Raw genomic sequence first — 18,077 nt, 5'->3', positions numbered from 1 at the left:
GCAGAAGTGGCCATCTACTGTTGCTACAGTGTTTACGAGCAGGTGTTAGTTAGAGCTGTAATACTCAGGGATTTTAGGTCAGAGCAGGGAAAATAGCTCACCTATGTTGCTGGCATATAAGAATATCCATGAGGAAGTCTGTCTTATGACCAGTTGTTGTTCATCGACTGTTCCCAGTAACACTCAGACCTGAAAGACTCAAGAAAGATGAGCTGGGTGGTGTGAATAGCTGGTATCAATATAAGTCATCCGAATCTGAAGCCAAGCAGAAGGAGTTTAGCAAATCTGGCCATAGACGCTCAGACAGTATGCCATCACCTGGCAGGATGCTTTTCATATGCTTCCCAGGGGAACTGGAGTCAGTAACTGACTTCGCAGGCCATTACTGTTTAGGACCCAAGGACTGAGACAGAACCAAATAGAGGCACTGGGCCCTGACTTCCATTTTCTCTGGGCATCTGCTATGCGTTTGAATCAGCCCTTTTATTACAACAAATGACCTGCATTTGGCAGAGTTACAAATTCCTTTTATGTATGACAAATGTGGTTTGTTGTTCCTTCTGAAGAAACACAGTAGGAAAGATTCAAACTCGATTTGATACCAGTGCAGTCGGACAACTAATGGGACATTGTGTCATCCTCCTGAATCTTAACAAATGGCCTTGACGATGACTATTAAAAAATGTCTATGATTTTTCACTGGCTGATTTGGTTTGAATGAGTAAATTATTTTTATTTCATTGCATTAACTGCCAGAACATTGAATGAGCCGATAACTCCCTGGTGTTGCTGAGCTGCAGAGAACTATTATTCGGAATTGAATTTTTATTGATTTTTGTATGCTACAATGACTTTTCTAACATAGTAGCATGCAAAGAAAATGAGAAGAAAACCAAATAGGGCATGGGGTAAGGAAGGGGAGGCTGTTGTGTCCTATGGCCCAGCCTAAGATATGCCACTTAGGGCAGATACTGCTGTTGCTGGAAGACTTGTTGATGATTGTGTGATTTATAACCAAGCCAGGCATCCTGGCTTTCTCACTTTGTGCTCCTCTTCTCTGCCCCTAACTTTGTTCCTAGTCATCTTGAGTCTTGTTGACATTCTACTGTAGGAATAAAAAGGGAAGCTGAATGACAGGTAAAGTTATAGAAATATAAAATTCAGTGAATTGTTTTATTGATGATGTCACGCATGAGAGTTTACACACAGATAGAGCATATGTGAAAAAGACAGTGAATAAGTACCTTGTTTCAGTAACAGTCTGGTATTTATCACATATGCCCATGTTTTCTTGGTCCTCTTAACTCCTGAGAATGCCCTCAGGTGACATGAGCTGAAATGAAACTCATAAGTAACTTAATTAATTCATCCTCTCATTCAGCAAATATTCATCAAGAGATAATATATGCCATTCTGGGTACCAGGGTGTATTACCTTCTTTATTGGGACAAAATGCTTACAAATAGATGTATTTTAGCTATCAGGAAGGTGGGTGAGGCCCAATGGTCTCTGGGAATCAGGCAACAAGAAAGACTTGAGCTATAACTCTTAAATGGTACCTTTAGGTTCTATGCCCCAAAGCTCTCAAATCCTTTGTGGACAGTACCACCAACTAGAGACCAAGTGTTCAGAGATATGAGCTTGGGGGACAGAATGGCCTGTATTCAAACCAAAGTGTAGCAACATGACAATAAGTCAAACAGATGAACAGTTTACCTGTAGTCCCGCAACGAAAATAAAATTGGAGGACTGCTTAAACTCACAATTCACTGAGTTTTGAAGGCTATGTAATTTTAGCATCTTTCTTTCGTACATGTGTTAAGAGTGAACCTAGACACAATAAAATGAGACAGAAAATGCTTCTGCCCATAATCATGACTCAGTATATAGTACAGACAAGGGTTGGGGACTCTAAAAGTAGTGGGATCATTTTTTATTGGTGTTTTTTGTTTGTGAGCATGAATGTATCTGATCACGCCAGAAATTTTGCCAAATGTATATATAATGAAAGTAATCAGTGAGCCCATAATCATTGAGAGGTAAAAATTTGAAATGCTGAATAATTTGCTGGATAATTTTCTTTTAGGGTTCATCCTATAACAGAGAGAGTAGTATCAAACAATTAGCTATTTACAGATGATAAGAGTTTTATATTCTTCAACCACAACTGAAATATTTAACGTTGTGTATCATCTATGCAAGTCAGTTAATTTCCTTTGTGTAGAATAATATAATTATTATCTGATGCACAAGTATGACAAGATCAAAGGGTAGAAATCCAGCCGTGCTTCACCCTGTCAATAAATACAGATAGAAGAAATGTCAGTCAGAAGAGTATCTTTCTGAATTGAGAGACATAGTAAAGGAAGGATGTTTAGAGATTCAAAATCAAGAAATGAGAAGATATTCCTGCCAAGCAGCCCATTTCCTTGTCCTTGGCCCATGTCAGATTCTTGCCAAGCAGTGCCAAAGGTTTTCCACCTCTCCCCCTTTTTTATTTAATTAACAAGACTCAGCCTGTCTTAGGTCATTCTTACAAGAATGCCTACCTTAGCCATCATGGAATATGCATTATCATGGGAGTGTTCATGGAATTGTGTTTAATGCCTTGCTTGTTCTTTGACTAGTTGCATCTATTGTATTGCTAGACCCTCAACCTAGAACTGACCTTAATACATGCATGTAATTAAAATGATATAAAAGCAAAAAGGAGGAGGGGGGATGGGTTAGGGTGCTCTAGGGAGGGGAAATGGGGAAAGGGGTTAACATCTGAAATGTAAATAAATAAAATATCCAATAAAAAAAAAGAAGAAAAAAGAAATGAGAAGACAGTGCTAAAAGGAAGGTAATGATGAAGAAAGTATGTAGTGGGAGGATTGAAGTGAGTGTGTGTGTGTAGGGTTTGTGTGTGCGTGGTGTGCCATGTATATATACATGTGTTGTGTGTATGTCTGTGTGCATGCATGTTTGGTGTATATGTGCACATCAACACATGTGTGGGTGCAAGAATGCTTGCATGTAGAAGTCAGAGAATGATAACAGATCATGTCCCTTGTGTGTCTCACACCTCCCCTTTGAGGCAGGCTCTCAAGTTGAACTGGAACTTTGCCAAATAGAGTAAGCTTGTTTGCTGTCTCTCCCCCTGCCTCATTGTCACTGGGAACATAAGCCCGTGCCACCATCCCTGGCGTTTCTTATGGGTTCTGTAGCTCAGAACTCAGATCCTTGCACTTGCAAGTCCAAGCATGTGATGATTCAGACATCCCCTACCCCAGAGGAACATGCTTTAAATTAGCAAGAATCAGAAACTGGAAAATCAGTCTAGGACGTCTTAGTTAAGATGATGAAATCTTCTACTTCGGGTTGAAAAACTCTTCTCTAAACTTTCCTTCAGGCACTCAGATATGTTTTACTGCATTTCAGGGAGGAGCTTTCTTTCCCTCTGTCTCTTGGCTCATAATTCTAGCTCATAATTGCTTATTTGCAGTCTACCTTTCCAGGGAAAGCATGAATAGTAGATGGGCCAGGATGCTGTATGTCAAGAACGTTCACTGTTTGACAGGGCCCAGCCCATCTTCAACAGTGAGGGGATAAAAGCAGCTGTGCTACATTTTGTGAACATTCACATCATACAGAAGGAAGGGCTACTCAGAAAGAGTTTTAATTTTCACTTCTGTACTATATAATGGAAGTAGGCATTTTTTGTAACAAGTACACATTTGCAGGGTGATTTTTAATCCCATATATATGTATATGTATATGTATATGTATAGGTATAGGTATAGGTATATGTATATGTATATGTATATATATATATATATATATATATATGTGTGTGTGTGTGTATGTATATATATGTGTATATCATATATATGACTGACTATATATATATATATTTACATATATAAATGTACATATATAGTACAGATGAGGGGTGTGGAATCTGAAAGCAGTGGGATTGTTTTTATTTATTTATGTGTGTATTTATATATTTGTATGTATGACTAAGGTTTTTTATAGTACACTATCTTGGTTAGCAATTCTGTCTATACAATTTAAATCTTAAACACCATGACTTTTTAGTCTTTCATTTCTGTATGCAATTATTAAATATATTTGTATGTGTGTATACATATATATATATGTGTGTGTGTGTATGTATTATTAAATCTTAGTATAAAATATTAAATAATAATTTAAATATATGTATATATGTGGGTATGTATATATATGATTGAGATTTCTCATACTATACTATCTTGTTTAGCATTTCATTGTATATAACTTAAACACCATGACTTTCTGGCCTTTAATTTCTGCATACTATTATTAACTATTCAGGTTGCTTCCTGCTGTTCAGAAAGGGTTTGAGACACTAGCAGCCTCCGTACATTTTTTTTACATAGTTCTCTAATCATTTTCTTAGCTGTACTTATAGAATTATAGAAGCGTATCAATGAAACATTAAAAATTATAGTGCTACTGAAATATCTACAGAAGATTCAATTCTCTTGAATATAGAAATCAATCCTTGTAAGCATAGCCACAGATCTATAGCCATCATCTAGGTCAATTTGGGGGTATTTTTATATTAACTGTGAGGTCATTGTTCATCTTTTTCTTTCACTCAAGTTCAGCCCCAGCTGATTACTAACCTATTTTCTCACTGTTTGGCATTACCACCCATTACAGATGTTTCATATAAATGGAATCATCCAATATGTAGCCTTTGGAGAAAGGCTATATTCAATTAATATAAATTATGCATTTAAATTGTACCTATGTCATAGCATGCATCAGTATTTTATATATTCCATGATAGAATATATATTCCATGATAGACCATGTATTATGTATTTTTTATCTGATGTTTCCCATATAATTAGCCCTGCAAAACAATTTCATCCATTTACAACTTGTTCTTCATATATACCTTGTGTTTTCTTCTAACACAATTCAAGACTATCCAAGCCTGATTTCATTTTCAAGCATGGGGATTGCCATTTAAAACAAAGAATTAATAAAACTTGTTTACTAAACAAAGGAAAGAGATGTATAGGTACTTGCTATGTTAGTATTTCTATAACAACTTTTGTTACTCCATTATCTGTAGCCATTTGTGTCTTTTCCATTGTAAATGATTTCCAACCCCATTGTCATTTTATCTCAGGGTATTTATAATTTTCATGGTATTTCATGAGAGGTTTGTTTTAACACATTAAGGCTATTAATTGCGTAGTATTTTTTTTACAATGGTTTACGGAAAATAATTTTATTTTTTAACTAAATGATATTTGTCAATCATTTTCTTAATAGCTTGTTCTTCAAGCTAAAACAAAACCTCTGTTCTTAAGGTTTTCTAGATATTTTATTATGGATGAGATTTCCTGTTAAAATGTTTCTATTACTACAGCATTTATTTTAATATAAAGCAAGGCATAGATCTTTTTTTTGTTTTTTGTTTCTTTTTTTCAGAAGGTCAATGACTCATTTTAATACCTTTCCCACTTAATTTATCATGTACTAAATTATACTTTTTATTTGAGTATCTCTGAAAAATGTTCCAGTTTATAATTAATTTGTATCTGACTTATGATAAAATCATCCCATATTAATCATCGTAACTTTATCATAGGATGTAGTAATCTATAAAACCTTAAAGGTGTTATATAGCCATTGTACTTGAGAAAGTTTGGGGGTATTAATATTAAAAGCTCTGTAGCCAGGTGGGGTTGCACATGGCTTTCATCTCTGAATTTGGGTGGCAGAGGCAGCTAGGTTTCTGTGAGTTCAAGGTCATCCTGGTCTACCCAGAGATTTCCAGGTCAGCCAAGTCAGCATAGTGAGAGCCTGCCTTTAAAAATAAGAAGCTACATCTAGTAGACATTATTATCATACTTACAGGTACAGAGACTAAGGCAAGAAGAGTTTAAGATATTGTTTGAGTGAATGACCTCATGGTGTCATGTTCAGATACAAACATAATTGCTTGGCTTTAACTGCCCATGTGCCCGTTATGCCTTCTTTCAGCTTCTCCGTTTCCACTTCCTTTTGATGTTACAGAACTTGAATTAGAAACTCTCAAAGATGAACCTTGTTTCCGATCCTATCAAAGGAAGATTTTGTTTTCGTTTTTTGTATTGTTCTCTTATACAATACATCCCAACCACAGCCTCCCTTCTTCCCCTGCTACCAGTTCCAGTCCTACCTCTGCTCTCCCCCAGATCCATTGCTTCTCCATTTCCATCAGAAAAGATCAGACCTCTTAGTAATGTCAACCAAATTCAGCATAACAAGATGCAATAATGCTAGATGGAAACCCTCATATCAAGGCTGGACAAGGTACTCCAGTAGGAGGAAAAACTTCCCATGAGCAGGCAAAAGAGTCAGAAATACCCCAAACCTCATTGTTAGGGATTCATCAAAAACCCCAAGCTAAACAACACAGCATGTTTGCAGAGGACTGAGCACATTCCCATGCAGGCACCAGTATGCTCCAGTCTCTCTGAACCCATATGAACCATGCTTAGTTGATTGTGTGTGCCTTGATCCCGAGTGTCCCTAACCTCTCTGGGTCCTATAATGCATCTTCCCCTCTTCTGTGTAGTTTCCAGAGCTCTGTCTAATGTTTAGTTGTGGGTCTCTGCATCTGCTCCCATCAGCTGCTGGAGGAAACCTCTCTGATGACCACTGGGCAAGACAACAGTCTTAGGAGTATTGCAGAATATCATGGTCAACCGATGACTGATCTAACCTGAGCCCCACACCAGGAGAGGGAACCCATGTCCAAAACTGTCTAGATGGTCAAGATCGAAAAGCTGGATGATTAAGAGACCTAGGGTAGAACCAAGCATGAAGAAGACACTATTTTTTCACTATTTTTGTCCAGCGATTAATTTTTTGTGCCTGGAGATAGACTACTTAGTATTAGAAGTTATGTAGGTCCCTATATATGTATGTGTATCTTTTCTAGATCTAGAAAGACTGCTATTGTTTAGATTACTGGTTCAGAAACCAATGAGTTTGCATGACCTAGCGTGAGAGTCATAGCTAGAAAAGCTATGCCACTATGTTGAAGAGCTTATTTCTCTAATTTTCAGTGTTTTCAGGAGCTACCAGGAATTTGTATGTGGACTCCCTTTTTTAAGATTCACAGATGCAACCTACTTAAGAGGCCCTGTTAAGCACTAAGTTTAAGAGTGAATCAGAATTCCAAGGTCATGGGGTTTCTCATTTGAAGTGATATCTGGGGGCTTGATCAGAAACCTTATACTACCGATGGATTCAGCTATATAGCCCTTCTCTGTCCTTCCCCCATGCTCCTGTCCTTAGCCTTTCTATTTGCAAAGTGGGGAGTGATGATGTGCTATTGGAATCTCCTAGTGATTCCAGGTGTCAGTGGGATGGAGAAGCAGAGTAGCTCGGTCCTTCCTTGGGTCTGATTCTTCCTTATGACATTTCCTAGATATCCCTTTAAATCCCTGGATTGTAGGAAACAAAAAGATCCGAGTCAGCATAGGGTATTCGCAGGGAGGGAAAAGGACCTCATTGTGGCTTTCTGTCTACTAATGTAGTTAGTATAAAATAAGGGTAACTAACGATTTATTGCCATTTTCATTTGGACTGGGCAAAGATAGGAAGCAGAATCAGAAGAATGTATTGGCATGCCGACTCTTATATGTTTGTATTTTACTTGGTTAAAAACACAGAGTATTTAGTGGTAGCAAAATTCAGATGATCATTTGCTAGCACCGAATAAGACTTCTCTTGGAAGATGAACTGACCTAGGAAGCTGGGAAGCAATGAGGAAGACAACCCAGTAACCATGCCATCCAGACCATAGCTCCCCCCATCACTACTCTCGAATCTTGGCTATTTAACTCACTTTGATTCCAGGGGATGAGCTTTGATATACTTCTGTGTACTGGGGCTTTTCCTGAGAGAAACTTTTAGCTCAGAACTCTCTTGAGTGTCAGCAGAACATGACCTATGGTCGGATTGTGCCCCAAACAGAGTCTCCCATTCTAGACCTAGTCATTCTCTTGGCTCTGTGCTTATTTAGCAGTTTTGTGAGTCCATCACACCACGAGTCAGGAACTCTGAAACCACTAAGCAATGTAAAGATCTTGAATAGAAGGAAGGTTTACAACTAGACTCAGGGAACAACAAAGCCCCCTGAACATACAGATGCTGGTTGTCTCTGGGAGAGAGAACATTCAGGGAAGAGTGAATATGCACATGGCTATGCTAGTTATTCATCGGGTGTTTTTGACTTGCTAAAAGCAAGTTTAATGTATTTATACAATTTATAAAGATGTAACTGATTCTGGAGCTCTACTCCTTACAGAGGACATATTTCATGTTATTGTAAGCACTGAAGAAAATTAAATCAATAAATCCACAGCCTGTAATTTGAGATCCTCAATTTGAAGAAAAATACATTGTCAGGGAGGGCGGAGAAAAATCCTTTTCATGGAAGAAGAATTGTAAACAACCTGTCTTGGCTAGACTGTCCTGTGCATCCAGGTGACAGCAAAAATTACCTTATTCAGGAGGATCATCAAAGGTTTGGTCTGACACCTCCCTAGGAGCCAAGGCCAGCTGCCTACCCTTTAAAATGGTAGTGTAGAAAGCTATGCAAATGAAGCTGGCTGTCTCCCTGTAGAACTTCCCAGAGATGTCTGGGCTGGTTGGCAGTCAGGCTAAGTGTCAGGAAGCAGAATGGATTTCCCCTCTCAGTGGCACTGATGCAGTTGTGACCACTGGCAAGCCAATTAACCTCCACAAGTGTCACCTCTCTATGTGTAAAAGGTTAATAGTGCAGCTTGTTTGCAAAGTGCCCAGAGCCCTGTGTGAAGGGCACTACCCACATACCCCGCATGGCTGCCTGGCTAGAGGGCCTTGCACTTCTTAATTATATATCCGGTTGGATAGGTTATGGATTCTGTTGTGACTAGCTATGGCCCCTTCTCCCTGGTTACAAATAAAAAGACTAATAGGTGATCTCACTCTATTACTGTCTTCTCCAGCTTCTCAGAGGGTTAAGGGAATGACAGAGGTTACAGATTAATAATGCATTCTTCAGTGAACAACAAAAAAATTCATGTGCATCTCAACTTCATAATGGCTGCGGATGGTAATTTATTAGGCCAAGTATTTCATCAGATGCCAAAGAGATAATACTGGCACACAGTCATGAAATTATGAGGGGTTTTTTTTTTCTTGGCTCCTAGTAGTTTTTCTTCCTTCATATCAATATAAAGTGTTAAGAACCATTTTGCTAAGGTATATTTCAGGTGCGTTTATGAGTCTTAGAAAAGTAGTACTCTGAAGTGTCAGAAACTGACGTATTTGTGTGTATCTAACTTTTGACATGAAACTCGCTGTTTTATTGAATTAGGGCCTCATGGGAGTAATGCCATTCCTAGCTCAATGTAGCATACACATACACATATCTTGTGCTTCTTTGCAGATTTACGGAAAAACTTTGAACAAGATCCACAAGGCAGGGAGGTTCCTATTGAAGGCATGATCGTGCTGCATTGCCGCCCGCCAGAGGGAGTCCCCGCAGCAGAGGTAAGAAGAAATCCACTGTCCCGAGCCAGGCCTGTCCTTAGCGAGACAAAAGCTCATGTGGCTAAGAGGGGAGAAAGAGAGTAGGCCTGGCATTCTTGCTGTCTGGTTTCCTTTCTAAGACATGATGAAGAAATCACAAAGAGGAAAGCTGGGGATTAAACCTGCCTCTGGTCAGCATTTTGATTCTTATGTAATTTTGCTAGGCAGTCTAGATGGACCATCCTTGATGCTGAGGATGGATGCTGATGTCGTGTAGGCATAGTCTGCCCTATGTTCTGTCAGGTCACTCAGTTTGGATAGTGACTGTGGGTCACAATTGATCATTAACAAGCAAAGCTTCATGGAAATGTATCTGTGGAGGGGATGGTTGGCCACTGTTCATCCTTCACCTGCTCATAGTCCAAGTGCCTTCTGAACATTTGGTATGTTCCCATCTCTGTGCTGGCACCAGGATTATGGCATACGCTGCAGCCACTTTGTGGTATCTAGAATCCAGAGTCACCATAGTTTTAGACATAGTTTTCCTAGAACTCTCAGCATACATTGTGAAACTTTAAGTGTGACTAGTAGTGCCCTGTGGTCACAGAAGAGGCTTTCTGAATCCTTGACCTACACATTAAACAGGGTCTATTTGACTAATGATATAATGACTGGGAACAAAGCTAACAAGAGAATGCAGGCTATAGTTTAGGATCATAAAAACAATAGCTGTACAACATTATTTTTTGTTTAGCAGTAACTGTTTCAGCCATGGGTTTTCTCCATTAACATTAGAAAACCATAGGTCCTTCAGTCAGAAGTAGAAAGACTCCAAAAAAGGAAACAAAGAAAAAGTAAATCTGAAATATTTGTCACCTATCTTTGCTAAAATAACTGTGTGATTTGTAGTGGAAAAGAACAAAGAAATAGAGGGGAATGAATACATGCCCCCTACACACACACACACACACACACACACACACACACACACATACACACACACACACAAACACACACACACACAAACACACACATTCTTACATACAAACACATACAATCATACATTCACACACATACATACACATATACACATACATGCATACACACTCGAACACACAGCACACATACATGCACACACACACATGCACATGTGTACAATCACACACACACATACACACTTGCATATTTAGGCAGAGATCATGCTGGGTGGATGCTACAAAGGCTCAGATGGTTCCCCAAAATGAAATAAACAGACTTGAAAATTGAAGTGAGCACACCATGCATGATACGAAATAATTAGCAATGAAAGTGCTTATTTTTAAATTTGTATTTAATGTAGAACAAAAAGATATTATTCTTCTGCCAACTTTCTCAAAGCATGGATCCTGTCCCCTACACAGAGCACTCCATTCATGGGGGACTATGTCATATTCCTTAGGATCTCCTGTGTTCCCAGAGGTCAGCCTGGCATATCATCATTCTCTGTAGACACCTTGTCCACCTTTGGGAACCCTGCTTTAGAAATAGTCCAGCAGAGACTCGTGCAGCCTCTGCAGACTCTCTCTATAGGATGTGGGCCACAGGTGGGAAGGAGGCTCATGTCCTCTGTTAGCCAATCTGCCTGCAGGATGCAGTACATGTCGGAGTTTATTGAGAAATCTAGGAGTCGATTTTTACACCTAGGGGAAAGCCTAATTATTTCCCTGGTACAGCCTTGGCCTTTGAGAGGCAGGAAAACCAATGTTCAGATCAATGGACTAACAGAGGCCTCACGGCTGTATACTTGTCTCTCTTTCAAATCTTCCAAGGGTCTCTGGAGTGCTTGTGGGAAATGGGTACTGTTTGTGCTGGGCTTTCTGTTATCATTTCTCCAATTCTGTACTATAGCACTGCAATGACACCTTCTTCCTCTTTCCCAAGAGAAACAGTCATGCTTCAGCCTCGGGTCCTTTGTACATGCTGAATTCAGCAGTGGCAATCTCTGCTGTTCTTCCTTTAGGGCTTACTTAGATTATCATCTACTTGATGAAGCTCACTGTGGACACATAGCAACATGTCTGCTCAACACTTACTCATCTTAATCTCCTTTCAGCCCTTTCCTTATCTGTCACTCCTATTGTATTGGCCTTGCTTGTTTTCTGTTGTCCTATTAGATTTTAATTTGTGTATGCTACCCATCTCTGTGTCACCAGAAAACAAAATGGTACTCTCTTCACTATTATCAAAAGGAAGGAAAATAAGAATGGTAGCAAAAATGGAGGAAGTAGATTCCTTGCCTACTGGTGGTAGGGAGGGAAATTTAGTCCAGTTACTAGGGAAACAATAAAGAGATTGCTCCAAAACAAAATCCAGGATGACTCTGTGACCCAGAACTCCACTATGCAGCATACTCCCCCCCAAGACTCCCTTCATTTCCTGAACCCCGAGTCAGTCACCAATATCTGGAATCAACCTTTGTATGTCAGCAGATGAATAGAAAACAACATAGTTTATATAATGTAACATCAATGTTAGTTAACCTATAGAAAAGATGTGTTTCCATTTCTAATAATACATGGAAGCCTCTGTAGCATCATGTCACATGAAATGAACAAGGAATAGGATGATGACGTACCATATGATCTTACTTTCCTATACAGATTGAGAATAGAAATTCACAGAACAGTAGTGGCTATCAAGATTTTTGTGGAATGGCCAAAGGATACAGGATTTCATAAGAGAGGAATAGATTCAGGAGATCAGTTATATAACATGGTTTCTGCAGTTAATATCAATAATAGTGTTCTTATAAGTTGATAGAATAGACCTTAATTATTCTCATAAGAACATGATAAGTATGTAAGTTAGTAGATATACTATCTTGGTTTAGGCATTCCATTATAGATACACATTTCAAAATGACATGCTATACACACATACACACATACACAATACACACACACACACACACACACACACAGAGTGTGCTAATGTGTTTTATATCAGCTTGACACACAAGCTAACATTATCTGAAAGGAGGGAATGTCAGTTGAGAAAATACCTCCATAAGATCTGTGTGTAGGGAATTTTTTAAATTAGTGATTGATGTGGGAGGGCCCTCTCCATGGTGAATGGTGCCATCCCTGGGCTAGTGATCCTGGATTCTTATAGAATTCTCATAGAATCCAGACTGAGCAAGCCATGAGGAAGCAAGTCAGTAAGCAGCACCCCTCTATAGGCCTCTGCATCTTCTCCTACTCCAGGATCCTGCCATGGTTGAGTTTATGTCTTGACTTCCTTCAATGATGAACAGTCTTATGGAAGAATAAGCCTAATAAACTCTTTTCCCTGACAACTCACATTTTAGTGAAAGTGTTTCATTGCATGAATAGAAACGTGCACGTGCGCACACATAAACACACACACACATACACACACACACTTTATTTGTCAAGGAAGAAGTTAATCTATAAAATCCAAAAAGCTTTTCTTATACCAACACGTTCAATATTTACTGAATATGAGTGAACATAGCTCCCTGCCTTTGAGTATTGGAGGATCTGTCAGATTTGTGGGGAGAAATTCTATAGGACTAGTGAGTAGATTTGCTGTTTGTTTCCTTTTTGTTCAGTACTAGGTACTAACAAACGACCTGGACATTCCCCATCTGTATTTTGAAGGTATAGATTAAAAGATTAAATGAGAAAAAAAATAAAGGGAACCCTAACATTCATAACCAGATAAGGTAACAAATGGCACAAAGCGAAGTACAGCAGGCTGTGGGTATGCACACATGTGTCCTCACACATGACATTCCTAGGCAGTGCAGGCTCTGATGCTGTGCGTTCTTGTTGGGGGATTCTGGTGTAGCAGGCTGGATTCTAGGAGCAAGCAGCTTCCCTGTCTTGCCATATGCTTAAAAAGATTAGACTTGCCTTGATGTGCCAAAGGATACCCCTCCATCCTCCTTACCTAACCTCCTGCCCATTGGCTCAGTCCGTTTTCTCTCTTCATTTGCTTCTGATGGTGCCTTTCAGCCGTAACCCAAATGAGCAGAGCAGGGCTATTCAATGGCAATGAAAATAAATAACTGGTAGAGTTAAGAAGGATGAATATGTAGTTTGTTGTATGGTATGTACCTTCTTCACTGTCACTATTCCAGGATATAAAAAGGAGGGGGGACATTTCTTTCCTTAATTCACTTCCCAAAATTCCTGTCACAAAGAATCACAACACAGAGAGCTTAAAATGACAAATATATTTTTTGTCTTTCATAGTTTTAGAGGTAGCAGTTGGAAGTCCATGTGCTGACAAGTCACTTTCTCCTGTGAATGCTAAAAGGAAATCTGTCCTAAGCTTGCCTTCTGACTCCTAGTGTTTGCAAACAGGCCATGGTTTTTGTTTGTTTTATTGTTTTTTGTTTGTTTGTTTGTTTGTTGTTGTTATTTTGTTTTGTTCTTTTTGGTTTGGTTTTTGGCCTGTAAATACATCTCTTCTGCCTCTGCTTACATGTGACCTCCTTTCTGTATTAATGTGGATCTAAATACTTCCATGTCTATAAAAAGCCCTACCCAGTGGATTATGTTCTCTCCCAATCCACTATAGCCTTACGTTAATTTTATGCATCACAAACAGTTGTGAAGACTCAACTTCCAAATAAAGAAAGGAATGGAATCACGATTCAGCCCAGTACACTCCTCATTTTCTGTTTGAATAATATATGGTTTATAAAGTATTTTTCATAGTTAAGCCAGCTGAAACTACAGGTCTGTTTCACGAACCAGTTGGAACTTGAAAATGATTACAAATAGATTGTAGACTGAAAGGGGTTAGACCTTGGTTTTGTATTGGAGGTGGATATGGAAAGTTTTTGTTGCATTGTGAGTAAATGAACTGCTGCACAGTCCAGACCATTTGTACCATGACCTTCCTGCAGGGAGACACCTCATTTGACTTATTATGGAAGGCCCATAGAACTGCAGGATTCTGAGAACCAGCACACATGCCTCTTTGACTTTAACCAGGAGCACAGATAGAGGTTATTGTCTTAAATGTCTGTATTCTTCCTTGGAAAGGAGGGAGAATGGGAGAAGACAGACTAGAAAAGGAGAAAGAAAGTGACTATGTCTATATACTGTCTTGCTGTGGTCTTTCGGGATGAGCATCTCTGTCATTGTCTGTTGTGTGGTCCTCAGATCAGAGAATGGACTTATTGACTATATAATGAAGTGCGGCCCTATGGGAGCTAACTCTACAGTATGGCAGTAGCTGGATACTGTATTTGAAAACTGGTCTGTCACATGATTTGTCAGTGTGAAATATTGTCATAGTTTTTGTCTCAGTCAGTGTTCTATTGCGGTGCAGAGATATCCACAATCACAATTATTACAAAAGGAAAATATTTAATTGTGACTTCCTTAGTTTCAGAGGTTTAAATTCGTTGTCATGGTGTTGGTGAGCATGGTGGCATCTAAACAGACCTGATCCTAGAGAAGTAGCTGAGAGTTCTATGTCCACATGCAGCAGGAGGAGAGAGACTTGGGGGCTTGGAATGGGCTTTTTAAAACCTCAAATCCCATCCCTAGTAACACACTTCCTGAAACAAGGCCACACCTCCTAATCCTTTTAAATGTTATTGTTCCCTAGTGACTAAGTATTCAAATCTATGAACCCCTGGGAGCCATTCTTATTCAAACCACCACAATATCTACCCATGGCAGGGCATGTTCTACCCTGTACCACCACTTGTTTTCTTTCCAGTCTCTGCTGAAGAGCATGTGATGTCTTTACTGAAGGGAAATATGATGTCAGGGACACTGGTACATCACGTGTGGATTTTTACCACAGTAGAATGGACAATCTCCCACTGGATGTTCTGCAAGTCACTTTTGGGGCATGACTATGTCTTGTTTGCAGAAGACATATAAGTAATACAATGACCTTTCTCTGTAAGATAGTCTTGGCAGTCAACTCGTTTGATGAAAATGTATGACTTGTATAAGAATATAAAGCTACCATTTATAGGGCACTTACTTGTACCAAACAATATGTTTAAACTGCAGAAAAGATTATGAATTACTAAAAGGGTTCAGCATTTTCAAAACTGTCATAGCATGACTGAGTTAGATCTTTCAGATTACTAACCAAGACTTGACACTAACCGGAAAGTTCAGAGCCGAGCTATCCTTTCTATAGTTGTTTTGGCTCATTTTTCTATTTTTTCTGGGTTTTGTTTCGTTTTCTCTCTCTCTCTCTCTCTCTCTCTCTCTCTCTCTCTCTCTGTGTGTGTGTGTGTGTGTGTGCACACTTCTTGAGGCCATGTAGTTAGGTGGTTCCCTAAGCCTTTCTCAAGCTTGAGAGCCCTGGATCAGTGAGGGGAGATCTGTCCACCCTTTTCGTAAACATTCTGTTCATAACCCTACATCTGCTGTGCAGGCTGAGTCTCTGAAACAGTAACCTAGCAGTTAAACAAGGAACAGAGTACAGAGAGATGGAGACTTTGGATCTGAGGCCCAGGAAGCCTTTCTCGGTATAAGGAGACTGGGAGATACTGTGATAGGCTGTAGAAAGGAATTGGATGCCCATGATTAACTTGAATAGGCTTTGAAGGAGAAGAAGAAGAATGGGTCCAGTAACTCATTGCTGTTTTTTCCTGTTTAGTCTTACCTTGACAGAAGAAGTTCTCATAAAGGACTCAGGTCTGCGTTAAGGACACACTATGATGTTTGGATTAGAAAGTTATTACCCTTGTGTTCATAGATGACCTACGGAAATAGTTGAACAGACTAAAGATTCTCAGCATGGTACAGCACTATGAGATATCATGGCCCTTGACATCCAATGCTTACTCATTTCTCCCATGTTGACCACCTGCTATAGCAGGTCACCCCCTACCTACAACCTGAGTTCCCTCACTGGAAAATGGAAACAATATTTCTTTGTAGGGTTTCTAAGTAGGAGAGTCAAAGAAGAAAAACTTGTAAAATATTTAGTAGTTTCTAATACTAATTATTAATAGCAGGCATTATTGACTTTTATGATTCTTCCTCTTCTATTTTATTATTGATTCATTTGGCATGTTCATGTGTTTATGCAGATGTCTATACATGTGCATGTGGAAGCCAGGGGTTAATCTTGGGATGTTGTCTCTCAGGCACTGTCCAGGTTATTTTTGAGCTAGGATCTGTCACTGGCCTGATGCTGGCCTGAGTAGGCTGGATGACCAGCAAGCTCCATAGATCTGCCTGTTTCTACCTCTATAAACTCTGGAATTACAAGTGTGTTGTTTACCACACCCAGGTCCCCTCTCTCCCCCTTACAACTTTCCACTGAGTTATGTGACTCAAACTCAGATCCTCATAATTCCATTGCAAGTACTTTCCCTAGCATTCTGTCTTTCCCATCCTCCTTCATTGCTTTTAAAAGTTAATGAATCTTTGAATCTCAGAAAGGGAAATAGAGGCCTACTGTCATCAGAGAGCTAGATTAAAGCTGCAGTCACCTGCAACACACTGTTCTGAGTGTCAAGCATGAGGGAGACTTGACATTTCCCAATAGAAGCACACTTTGAAAGGCTTCTGCCTTCCTTCTTTTGTTATGTGGCCTATGGAGGAATTAAATGCCTAGTGATAAGGCCACCTTGTTTCCTGGCCCCCTCCTGTGATGTATTAGGGAAGGCACTGTTAGTAAACCTCTTTCAAAGATTCTTCACTGTTATTACCAGACTTCCTTAGTCTGGGCTTGAATAAAATTATCACACTGACCATGCATAGTTCTTACCAAATACCTGAGAAGTGAACAGATGATGTGGAACTGGAGCCTTCCCAGATTTCAAGATCTTACCCTAATTGCTAGATGTGTTCGAACACTCGTGACACGACAATTACTCTTAACCTTAACCTTGGGACTGTTGTAACTAAAGATAGCAACTTTAGTGTTGGACACTTGTTGTCTCGCTAAAAAGCAATTTGCTCTTTTCAAAACAATTCATTATCCCACACTGCACTTTTTTATACTGCCCAATTAAATGAAAAATCTATCTTTCATAAAAGTTAGAAATTATGTCCAATGAAAATCCGACATTTTAATGGTTTTCTACAGATTAAAATTGTAGAGTTCTCAATAAACCCTGATTTACTGATGCTGGCTATAAAATGGTTATTGCTGTTAATAAAGCCTATAAATCTTAACAGGTTATATTTGCCTTGGACAATAAAACTTGCCATAAAGGCTTAGTGTCTAGGGCTAATTCTGCTAGCATCAAGGTAAACAGCCTGCTCAAAATAATTCAGTGTCTTTGAGAATTAAGGCCTTAAAACTAAGCAACAGACAGATTCTAGCCCTGGGCCTTCACCTGCCAGGAAATATCTTTGTTTTTTTAATCTCTCCAAGGAGTCAAAAATGATTATTGGAATTAGAAAACTCAAGGTCGAGGGCCTTGCTGAGGCCTTGACATCATTGCAGCATTGAAAAGGGGTATCTCTTCTTTAGGCCCAACACAAAGCTGGCTCACCCATTAACTGATCACCATGAACATAATGAGC

The 18,077-nt window shown here is 39.2% G+C and overlaps 1 protein-coding gene across 6 annotated transcripts in view; it reads left to right on the top strand.

Annotated features, from left to right (window-relative positions):
- Unc5d (unc-5 netrin receptor D) overlaps positions 1 to 18,077 on the top strand; it is a 514,815-nt gene that overhangs the window by 319,322 nt on the left and 177,416 nt on the right. For all 6 annotated transcript variants that reach the window (XM_028768243.1, XM_028768246.1, XM_028768247.1 and 3 more), the window contains exon 4: positions 9,473 to 9,576. In XM_028768243.1, the coding sequence (XP_028624076.1) occupies positions 9,473 to 9,576 (104 nt within the window). The remainder of the gene's footprint in view (positions 1 to 9,472; positions 9,577 to 18,077) is intronic.

Source organism: Grammomys surdaster, unplaced genomic scaffold (assembly GCF_004785775.1).
Source record: "Grammomys surdaster isolate TR1022 unplaced genomic scaffold, NIH_TR_1.0 185, whole genome shotgun sequence".
Lineage (NCBI taxonomy): Eukaryota > Metazoa > Chordata > Mammalia > Rodentia > Muridae > Grammomys > Grammomys surdaster.
This window is presented reverse-complemented; position numbering and strand designations above follow the sequence as displayed.